Source organism: Bactrocera tryoni, chromosome 1, assembly GCF_016617805.1.
Source record: "Bactrocera tryoni isolate S06 chromosome 1, CSIRO_BtryS06_freeze2, whole genome shotgun sequence".
NCBI classification, from domain to species: domain Eukaryota; kingdom Metazoa; phylum Arthropoda; class Insecta; order Diptera; family Tephritidae; genus Bactrocera; species Bactrocera tryoni.
Window position 1 is genome coordinate 53,090,397 of NC_052499.1, and position 12,040 is coordinate 53,102,436.

The 12,040-nt window shown below is 34.0% G+C and overlaps 1 protein-coding gene across 4 annotated transcripts in view; it reads left to right on the plus strand.

The window, feature by feature from the left end:
• The window catches only part of LOC120766472 (acyl-CoA Delta(11) desaturase), a 30,781-nt gene extending 19,110 nt beyond the window's left edge, over window positions 1-11,671 (plus strand). For 3 of the 4 annotated variants that reach the window (XM_040092014.1, XM_040092010.1, XM_040092011.1), the window contains 3 exons: window positions 8,529-8,659; window positions 10,143-10,534; window positions 10,646-11,671. In XM_040092014.1, coding sequence (XP_039947948.1) covers window positions 8,537-8,659; window positions 10,143-10,534; window positions 10,646-11,042 — 912 coding nt within the window. In that variant the 5' untranslated portion in view covers window positions 8,529-8,536 and the 3' untranslated portion in view covers window positions 11,043-11,671. Of the gene's footprint in view, window positions 1-3,143; window positions 3,236-8,528; window positions 8,660-10,142; window positions 10,535-10,645 lie in introns of those variants that run through there. The other variant, XM_040092012.1, reaches the window with a different exon arrangement.
• Window positions 11,672-12,040: the final 369 nt, after the last annotated feature.

The window sequence follows — 12,040 nt, forward strand, 5'->3', positions numbered from 1 at the left end:
TTTCTTTTCTTTCATTTTAAATAAATTAATTTTAAGACAAAATTTTATCGATCGTTGTGAAAACCAACTCATTTTAATATTTATTGCTGTAAGCTCTGTACATGCAGTTCATTTTCTGGCTGCGCCGAAAACCACAGACTAAATATGCACACACTTGCATTGATGGTTTCACTCTTTTTTTATGTTTTGCTCTGCCTACTTTGCCCAGCCTAGTCTTTTCGTCTGGTTTCTTGACATTGAGCCAACGATGAAGTGTGCGAAAGATCAGTTAAGCATCAGTTATCGCGATGCTTCTCGTAGGACCCACGGGGTTAGGCTGAATGGCCGCTTGCACGTGCCACATGTACACACGCTTGTGTGTGTGTGTGTGTGGCGCTTGTCTGCGATGCCGCTGCAGTTCACATGGGAAATAAGGAGTTGGCCTGCCCTGCTTGAAAGCTTTAATTATTTATTTTTTTGTTTGCAAGCTTACATGCTTGAAGTGCTTGCATTTCTGAGTGATTAAACTGTTGCGTCAAAAATTTATTGACTGTTTCTTCTTGGTATTTTTAGCGCAGCAGCTGAACTATTTAAGGTTGAAATTAGCACAGCACGTATTGAGGGCCACTTCAATATTCACGGAAGGGGTTTTCACGCATAAATGCTAACCCATTGGTTGATTGCGTTTATTTATTAATATTTTTTCACCCTGAATAGCGTGTCTTATGTTTGGCACGAAGTTTGTAACAATCGGAAGGTAACGTCGAAGATCTTTCAGAGTATGCGAGTATATGAAATGATCAGCTTGGCGAGCTGAGTCAATTTAGACATATTTATATATACGATAAGCTGTCCTTCCGTTTTTGAGATATCGTTTTAAAACTTTGCACTCGTGCTTTTCTTCCCAAGAAGCTTCTGATTTGTCGAAGTCACCGCTATCGGACTACTGTACCATATAACTAACATACCAATTGATCGGTTAGAATTGAGTTATTGTATGGAAAAATTTTTTATTTGGCGAAATATTTCAACGACATTCAGCATAGATTATTGACCAAAGCAAAGCAGCAAATCTTTGAAAAAATTGTTTCAATCTGACTTCTAAAGTATGTAGCTGCGCTACAAACTTCATCTTTATTGGTGCATAGACACCGCTTATTAACCGATCAAAATCAAGATAACGGTTCTTTTATACCCTTGAACACAAATTCACCTGCGAAAATGTATTAAAGCTTAGGTTAATAACAGTAAATTGTTGCACAGTAGCAAAGTGTTTCATTGATTTATAGTTTACGAAAAATCTCTATCTGACTCAATAAAGTGGAGAGTTTAGCATATTTTTAACTGTTTTGAACATTTTAATAATAGCTTTAACTACCACAATATTTTTCTGATTTTTCTTAGGAAGCTACGCCACTCGTTTAAGGCAAACATCCCTATGTTTTTAACTTTTAAATAGACACTCAGGCAACTAGACACAGACAGTAGCAGCAATTGGATACTTATTAAGCTTCTAAAGTAATTTTCATTCAGCAGCTTATATCAACTACGAGTTTTTAAGCTATTTGCAAGTAGCTGCCAAAAAACCAAAACTCTGAAAATCTTTTTATATAGAGTTTGGAAGAAGTAGCGTCTTACCGCTTTGCGTAAATACACAGGAAGAGTTACGATTCGCTCGAGTTATGACCGTGTTTAGTAGAAACTTGTAAAATTAGCTGGAACTTGCAAACAAAGTGAGGTCGTCTTCTCGCTAATTAAACACTCTCCATCTAACATTGGACCTATTTCAGGATGACCGAGTTGAATGGAGACATTCATATAAATTTAAAGTTAATCAAGTACTAATTGGGCTATTACTTAATTACTCAATTGCTTAATTTAAAGTTGAATTTGCAATAATTATAGCTTAATTGCATAATCACTCAATTTTGCAATTAAAAGTATGCTCTGAGATTGTATAAACCCTATGTGACACTCCGAAGAGCCTAGTCAATTATTACAAAACATATGCTTGCCTCTTACCGTAGTTAATTTGTTGGTATAAAGTGTTTTTGATATTATTTCTTCAGAAATTTATTAACAAAATTGGCAGATAGGTATTTAGTTATTAAATTCAATGAAAAACTACACAAATCTTAGAAAAATTAATATAAATGAAATTTTTCTTGAGTTTTAGAATCTCAGAAAAATTAATATAAAAGAAAATTCTCTTGTGTTTTAACACAGAACACATTTTTAAAAAATCGAATAGTAATATTATGTAACATAAAACCATTCAAAATTATATTATATCCAATAAATTGACTAAAAATTTTCACAATATGACTTCCGTAAAAGCCGAAATGCCCGATAACTACAAATTAATAAAGCGACTTTTAATGAGAATAAAGTAGAGAAGCAAGAATTGTAAATTGGTTGGCAATTTGTTTTGAATGGCCAATCAAAATTTATAGCTAGTCAATAGTCGAGCGATTTTAGAGTTTTAAATCAAAAAAATAAATAAACTTGAAGTGAAATACCCAAAAAAACTGCTGGCGAACCGCACTGGCCTACGATTCTGTAGGGAATTCCCCTTCTATGCGGAAATTGAATGCATTACTTTTTACGGTGATTAATTTCCTGCAAAAGGTGTTTTTTCGAGACATAACAATAAATATTTTGCTATTTAAATTTGGTATGTTGAGAGTTACATACATACATATGTACGTTCATATTGTGTAAAAATTCTGAATGTCAAGCTCTTATTTCTTACCTTCACAAATGTAGATTCTTAGGAAAATCACATATATGGTTATATATTCACCATAAAACTAGTATATATGTATGTAGAAAATGTTATGCATGCATATACAAGCACACATATATGTACATATATGTATATACACGTATCTTTCATTCAAAATCGATGCCTATATATTTTTACAATAATACGCGGTGTCTTCTCTCGGTTGTAAAATTTACTCGCATACTCTTTGAAATGATTTCTTCACTTTTCATATTCTTTGTTTGTGCTCTTCTTTGTCTCACTTGACAATAAAATGTAAAAAACGAAAAAAACGCTCATAATTATGCATTTAAGCTTGCATAACACATGTGCCTATTGACCTTCGTGCCGTTAAGTGGGTGATCAATTTCTCCTCGTTTTCTCAATTCGAAACCGAGCGGCGAATTTTTTTCAAAAAGTTATCAATCAACAAAATATCGAACTCACTGAAGTCGGGCAAACTCGAGTGGTTTTGGATTTTAGTAAATATGAGTAATAACCAGTTTAGGTTGCTAACCAAAAAGTAAAAAAAAAAATTGATAAATTTAAGGCAAAAGCAGAAACCGAGTGTGTTGAAGGTTAATTTCGATTGTTTCAAATGATCAACAAACTATTGCAAGCAGACTGAAGCTGAACAACAAATAAATTATTTGTAATATATATATGTGTATGTAAACATGTGGCTGTGTAAAAAAGTATTTGTAAATGTACATATACTTATATATATAGAAGTATGTAAGATATGCAGTAGGCTGACATATAGGTGCTCACACATACTAAATAAAAAGTGCGGATCTTACCACTTTCAGTTCAATCAGACGGTTTTATAATTGCACTTAGAATATAGTACATACATACATACATACATATATATATATATATGTTTAGGTTACAATTACCGTTTACTACATACACATATTATAAAGGGTGATCCATTTCGAGGTTCCCTACTTTTTTAAAGAAAAAACAAAGAAACTTCAAATCTAAGTCAGTGTTTATTATCAATCGAAAGAAGTGTCTTTGATATTTTTCTTTCGAAGGCTATCACTTTCAAATGTTGGTCGCTGCGACGATGGTCCACCATCTGAGTCCAATTATCGACTTGTAACGTGACACGTGGGCTGTCGGAAGGTTGAGCGGCTTCAGTTCTAGTACAAGCTCTATTTTGCGCGCTTTCAGTTTAAGATCTCGACGTAAAATGCGCCAAATCGTTCCATACGTCAGTCCGAAATGCTGCGAACGGTGTTGAATCGGCTCTCCACAGTCGTCGAATACACACTCAGCTGCGGCTGTTATATTTTCTTCACTGCGTGCTGGACGTGGTCCATTTGGACGCATATTATGCAATAATGAATGCTGGGTCTCAAGATGGGTGATGGTGTTGTGAATAGTATGTTCAGTAGGCCGATTATGATGACCATAAGTTGAGCGAAACGTGAATTTTCATAATAAAGTTGAGCGATTTGTAAACGTTGTTCAGGTGTAAGTTTTTTCATGATGAAATGCCAAACAGTACTGAACAAATATAACATGACAGCTTGACATGAATCACGCATGATCTGTCAAAAAAAGGCTATTGCAAAAAGTGCATCCACTTGGATCACCCGTTATATCTTTATCCATAAAGGTTTTTGTATAGTAAAGCCAAATTATATAACTTCCTGTCTTAACAGCATATTTGAAAATCATAAACGAATAGGCGCTTCTATGGATTTTTTGTTTAGTGGTTAATTATGTAAGAAGGTCGATATTCGTAATATTATCTCGAGTGAAAAATTTACAGCAAAAGTCTTTTATAATACCGTCGTTCATTGCGTCTCAATAGGAAAGAAGCTGGAAAAGATGTCCCGAATTATATATAATACATTTTTTGAGTTGTTTAGAATTTCATAGAAAAGTAAATACATATGTTTGACAGAAGACGAGAGAACGAATTGCTCTCATGTCAAGTTTATCAATCAAATTCATTTCGAAAGTTCTTTAAAGTCTCATGAGTCCTAGATCATACTCGTGGTGACCTTCGTAGAAGCACAATGTTATGGTATACAGACTGCTCGGCAGTTAGAGTTAGGGCTGGTACAGTGGAACCACGTACCAAACTATTAGTGTTCAAGAGCAGGTTTCAAATCATTCAAAGCAGATATGCACGTATTATTCGGGAGCAAATTTCTAACGGGTAACGAATTGCCATTCTCAGTGATAGTCAAGCGGCGCATCAGGCAATCTCGTCCGTTGAAATCAGATCAATAATAGTATTGGAGTGCTAATGATAAGCAGGGTAAACCAAGCATGAAATCCTGGGCATAGAGGCATCAATGAAAATTAGCTCGCTGATTTCCTGGCGGAAAAAGCTGCGGCAAACTATCTGATAGACTCCCACACGTTACGAGACGAGCTACGAAGTCAAATAGATAATGCCTGGGCTGCGACAGACGATGCAAAACAGTTCAAGAAACTGATCGTGCTTGCAGGAACTAGTTAAGGCAGCTGGTGGGGTTTTATGGTGATTACTGTAGACTACGGTGTTATCTGCACAGATTAGGATAATACGCAACGGTTTTGTGTTGCTTCTGTGGCCAAAGGGCAGAGACACAGAACAAGGAGTATGTTTACCCCGCAATGCCAAGGCGAAGGAGTGAATCCATCCGATAAATAAGAGAACACATTACAACCGTTAGCTGCCTTTGATTTGTCTGGGTTACACGAAGTCTTTTTATAACAAGAGAGAACACAATAGACCACAGTTCGCAGGACATTCCTCAAATCGTAATTTATAAGTGCTTCTATCTCAAAAATACCCTGTAGTTAATATCAATTAACTTGCTTTCGGTATTTATATGTCCAAAATATCCTAAACACTTTGAAGTGTTGATTTCAAACTAATCTAATTTTTTCCCTTTACAAGTCTTCATTTGAAGTCACTACTCTACTTCAAGTCGCTAAGATTTTAATCAACCTCGTTCACTAACTCGACAGAACATTTGGTTATCTTAACGATGCTTCTTTTGCCAATCGCTTGAATATTATCACAATATTTATTTCACTCACACTAGTGCAAAATCAATTAAGTCTATTGATTTTTAATAATTCTAATTCGTGCACGGCCGGTGTTTTTTCGCCTAATTCGTTTTAGGTTCGCTAATTCTGACAAAATCGGTTACGAATTTCAAGTTATAAAGCCATGTATTCGTTTCTCATACATACATACAATTACATATGATGACATGCATACAATGCCGAATTAGGCTTTGCACGCATGCGCTTTTGCTGTTATCGTCATCTTACTGACTTTGTCAAGAGTGGAGAATTCCATAAAACGTTCACAAAAAAAAAAGTGTGTATGGTAATTGGTAGGAATTTTTTTGTTTTTCTCTAAAATTTAACAAGTTAATGTCAAAATAAAATTTACATAAAGAGTTAATTTGGGGACAAAATCGTAAAAATCATTAGAGCTATGATGACAAGCCAAAATCTTTGATACACACATTTTTCTACAAGTCATTCTTCCCATAGAGCATCATGTGACGTCTCAAAATTTCAGATGAATCTGCAATGTGTGTGATTTGTGTTAGTAGAGTACAAAAAACGATGCTGAGCAATTAAGAAACTAGTTGTTTACAGTTACTAGGCAAGTTATAAGTGGGGAAGTACAGAATTTATTATTTTTGGGTAGTGATAATATATTATTTTCTATTACTTATATTATGAAATGAAAAAAATTTCCACTACTAATGAATTCTTATGATACTCGATGACTCGATGATATTAACTATATAAGAGAAAATAAAATATTTTATCGATGATATTAACTATATAAGAAAAATAAAATATTTTTATTGAAAGCGGCCAACATCGTTCAATAACCACATATGTATATTTTGTATGTAAAATAAATTTCTTGGAGCGAAAAACGTATGTAGGTTAATTTATTAGGAAATGAAAACCTGAACGATTTCGGCATTTGAGATAATATTTGCTACTCTAACAGGAAGAATTCCCTAAATACAGAACTATGAGCTTTAGGTTGGTAGATATCCCCCCCTCTAGTACCATAAAAAAGGTAATTTTTTCCACTTTTATTATGGGAGAATAAAAACAGATCGCAACCGATTTTTTTGCATATATATTAAGAGGTATTATTGAACTACAAAATAAAAATTATTTTAAGTCAAAAAAAAAAAAAACAAACATTATGTTTAGGAAATAATGACAATCCCGTTAATTGACATTTTTTGCGGTCGTCAACTTCCTGAACTAAAAAAGTAAATTTTTTTTTTAATCAGTAAGTTTTATAAAGTTCATAGTAGACCGGTTTTGAGAATTTCGAAAAATTTTGGGATGTAAGCCTGAATTTTGTAATGACATAAAAATATTTAAACAACTGTCAAAATGCCATTTTTCTCGGAAAAACGCTCTATCACGCACTTGAGAATAAAATTGTCTATAAAATACGCTTTAGTTCAAGTAAATCGGTTTTGAACATTAATTCAGAAAGCTCATCAAAAAACAAATTAGGAAGATAGTTCATAAAAATTCCAGAATATGAATCCAACATATTCATAGAAAAATAGAAAGGTGTAGTAAAATGTTTTGGAAATATCGTAGTTTCAGCTTATCAGATCAGCAAAAAAATGCCGTTTTGAATAATAGTTGCAAAAGAACATATCGAAAATCGTTAGAGATTGAAAACTATTTTTGTAAAATAAAAATTAATAAAATAATACAAATTAAATAAAAAGTGTAAAAGGAAACTTTTCGGGCAAAAATATGTCACAAATATAACAGAATATACAACAATGTACTCAAACAAAAAACAAGTAAGAAAGGCCTATGCTATTATAAGGAAAGGATTCTCTCCGAATATTTATAACACATCTGATAGATTGACCTAAGTATATCTTTGGTTCGTAAGTTCGTAATTGGAACTGTGGTCCACATATTCGGCAAGTGGCGGTTTGAACAATTGTAGTCCGATTTTGACAATTTCTGGTCAGCAGGTGGCACACCTTAAGCTGTGCAAAGCTTTATGTCGATTTATTGATTTTGTGCTTGATTTTTATACCTAAAAGCGAAAGAAGCAAATAAAAAATCGAAAAGACGTGTTTTTTGTTCGATTTCCCCCATTTTTGCGCTGTAATGTAAGCACGTCGGAATAATATTACACACCCAATTTGGTTGAAATCTGTCGAGTAGGTCCCAAGATATTGTTTTTTTACCCCAATGTGGGCGGCATTGTCCAAATTTCACATCAGCTCCTAAAAAGCCTTCTTTTAACATCTTGAATATAAAATGGTATGTCTAGTGACTTATGGCAGTAGTTTTTAACAAAACCGTTATATGAGGAGAGAACGGAGGTTTCATCCAATTTACGAATTTGATTACTATAGCTTGAATGATTTAGGAGATATGTACGTTCAAATTATTAGAGGACAGCGCCAAGTCCACTTATTGAAAAGTTTTTTTAACCATAGATGCCTATTCTTAATACAATTCGAGGTACCAAAAAAACGTTGTAACTTATTGTAGAGCTTAGTTTTGTAGTTACATGGGTCTACACGTTTCAAAAAATCGAATTTTTTTATTGCCAAATTAAATTCTACAACACCTATAGATTATTGTCTTAAATTTTCAAGTTGGTCCCAGTAATAGCTTTGGAGATACAGCCTTGAGAATTTAATATATATTATTCATACTATATAATTAAGTTAAGCTAAGCTTATGCAATTAAATTACTGCACAGGACTTGATTATTTATTAATAATAATTTCTCTCTTCCCGATCACAGCTTTCTTTATGGGCGGCGTTGCCGGTTTTGGTGTAACTGCTGGTGCTCATCGCTTTTGGACGCATCGCTCTTTTAAGGCCAATGTACCGTTACGCAGCATATTGATGCTTTGCTTCTCGGTGGCTGGACAGGTAATGAAATACCAGAAAAAAATCATATAATTAACCTGCAGCTACTATCAGATAACACTTACAGAGTGTTTATACGATTGTCATGTTTATTGTTTGTATGCATATCAATTACCGTTAGCACTGTAATTACGGTTTAGTGTGTTTTATGAGCAAACTACGTGCGTTACGTATAACAAATTTAAATTGCTAATAAAATGTGTTAAAGCAAGCCATTAACAGGGTTAATTCAGCTTTCAATTAGCCAGTATTGCTTGGGCATGTCGATTTTAGTTATTTTATTTTATTTATATTTTATTTTTTGAATGCATTACCTAACAATAAATACTAAATACTTTTGGTACAGTAAACTCCGCTTAATTGGCGCTCAAGTTATTTTATATGCTCGTTTATTACAACCAATTAATTTCGGCATATAATTAAGTCTTATTAAGATAATTATCTTCGTTTGTGAAACGAAAGAAATTTATATTGAATCTGACAAAAAATATTGCTTAATATATCCAGATTCGAGTATATACATTATTAATCGCTTAATTTTGTTCAATGGGAGAAAAAAGTTTAGAAAATTAGGTAAACCAAGAAAAATCGTTTAGTTCGATTTCTTCGAACACAAAAGATTCCATAGAGCATGCTATAGGTGTGTGATCGGAACAATTTCTTCGGAGAAGGTAGTGTTTCCTTGAAAATTAATTCATGTCAAATTCGGTGAAGATATCTCGTCAAATACAATAGTTTTCCATACAAGGGCTGGATTTGGATCGTTCAGTTAGTATGACGGTTCCGCAAATGAACACCTTCTTTGGGAGGAAATGACGTGTGCAAAAAAATTCCACATCAATATTTCAAAAACTCAGGGACTAGTTCGCGTATATACAGAGTAACGGGCATGACTTAATCGACTGCTCGTGGTGCTGATAACTTATATATGTACATATTTTGTAGATTCTTTAACATTTCCTTTTTGGTATTACAAACAGCGTGACAAGCTTGATACATACTGTTCAGGGTATAAAAATTATAAAATTCTGTGGACCAATTAAGTGGGGCATACTGTAGATGCGCTGCATGAATCTTTTTAATAAATTTATAGCCGTACGAAATACAAATATTTTTCACTCAAAATACAACTTGACACCTTGTGGAATATTTAAGTTCAAACATATACGTTTTAAGTGCTCAGACCAACTTCAATTAAGAGATTAATTAAATAGCACTTTACCAAGAGAACTAATTTGTGGCGGTTGCTTCAAAAATGTCATAAAATATCAAGTTTTTTTTTTCCAAAATTACTAAATTTATTTGAGAGTTTCAAACAGCCGCCTAATTTAGTCAATTTGTTAATTGTTTCCATTAAAAATATACGCGTAATGTGCTAATTGACTCAATTAAGCGGATATCCGAAACACATATTTATTTAACTATTATTCTCGTATGAAAAGTATTTGTTTTAAACTCTGCTTCTTCTATTTCCGCCACACTTCAGAATACGCTCTACGATTGGGTGCGCGATCATCGTGTGCACCACAAATACTCGGAAACCGATGCTGATCCACACAATTCCAATCGTGGTTTCTTTTTCGCCCATGTCGGCTGGTTAATGATGCTAAAACACCCCGAAGTTTTACGTCGCGGACGTCAGCTGGATTTGAGTGATGTAATGAACGATCCTGTCGTGCAGTTCCATCAGAAATACTTTATACCCTTGAAAATTATGCTCTGTTTTGTATTGCCCACCATGGTGCCCGTCTACTTTTGGGGTGAGGAATTCTATTTGGCCTTCATTACGCAATGTCTCTTCCGTTATGTTAGCAGTTTGAACTTCACATGGTCGGTGAATAGCGCCGCCCACATGTTTGGCACACGGCCTTATGATAAGTAAGTGGTGCAGAATATTACTCAATATTAAAAAGCCCAGTTATCTATTTTTATTAAACACTTTCTTTGCTAAACAAAATCAAATATATGCTTGTCTCGTCCTGTTAACAGTCGCATCAGACCCACTGAGAACATTTACGTCTCACTCATTGCCATGGGTGAAGGCTGGCACAACTATCACCACGTTTTCCCCTGGGACTACAAAGCAGCTGAGCTCGGCAACTATTTCGGCAACTTCACCACAATGGTTTTGGATGCCTTCCATCGCATTGGCTGGGCTTGGGATATGAAGGAACCCTCGAAAGATTTGGTGCGTCGCGTTATTGATAAATATGGCGATGGCACACATCCCACGACGGATAAGTCAGATGATACACCATCGGTTGGTCATTTTCATTATGCGGAGGTACCCGATCCTGAATTTGACGCATCCGATGCGGAGTCGAGCAGCACGGAGAGCACAAAGCTGGATGAGAATGAGAATTTGAAGAAGAAAGTGCAAACGTAGAATACCGTTCATGGTTGGTTGATTAAAATGCTAACTATGTGTAAGTGTAAGTGAGCGTGAGACGTCGGAGCTCCTAAAAATATGGACGTGTGGCTGTTTATTTAATTGTTTTTTTCGTAATGTGTAACTAAGTGCATTTGTATAAATATGTACTTCTAATATATAATGGGTGTTCCGTCTATACATTCATGTACACATATATGTCTGTAAGTAAAAAATATAAATTAAATATATTTACCTAAAAAAAAAATAACTGGAAACAAAAGTCGTATATGTTAACGGGTATGTCATTTGTTTTTTGTCGGGTTAAATGTTATGCACAGTTTAATGGACATCCCAGCACTTTGGCATAAATAAATAGGTTTTTAAGTAAAAATGTGACGAATGCGTCTCAAGTAGAAAACATTCTAGTACTAGCGTGTAAGAATTGTAATTTTGTAAAACACTTTTTGTACTATGAAAACACACAAGCGGGATAATTGTGCTACAAATGATTTACAATTAGTCAGTTAAGTCAATGCAAATTAATATTGCTAAATTTATTTCTATTAATAAGTAAGTCTGTTCATTTGTGAACGAAATTTTGATGTATAATAAAAAACAAAATACATATATCAAACCAAATTACTAAACGCTAAAAAATATTCAAACGTCTTTTAATTAAAACTAGTGGAGTTACGACGATTGAGGTGGGATCTTTCATAGAAAACAAGAAAAACCGCTAACTTCGGTTGAAGAATACCTTTCACAATTATAAGTTACAATTCCTATAGCATAAAGGGGTACAAAATGACTGAATCTTGATTTTGTTCGAGTGTAGTTTGTATGACAGCTATATGCGATAGTGGTCTGATCTTGGCAATATCTTCGCAGATTATATATTGAGACAATAATCTGTGCAAAATTTCGTAAAGATACCTTGTGAAATAAAAAAAGTTTTTAATACAGGGACTTGAGTTTGAGTGAGGGCAAGACGAAATATCTCTTGTCATCAAACA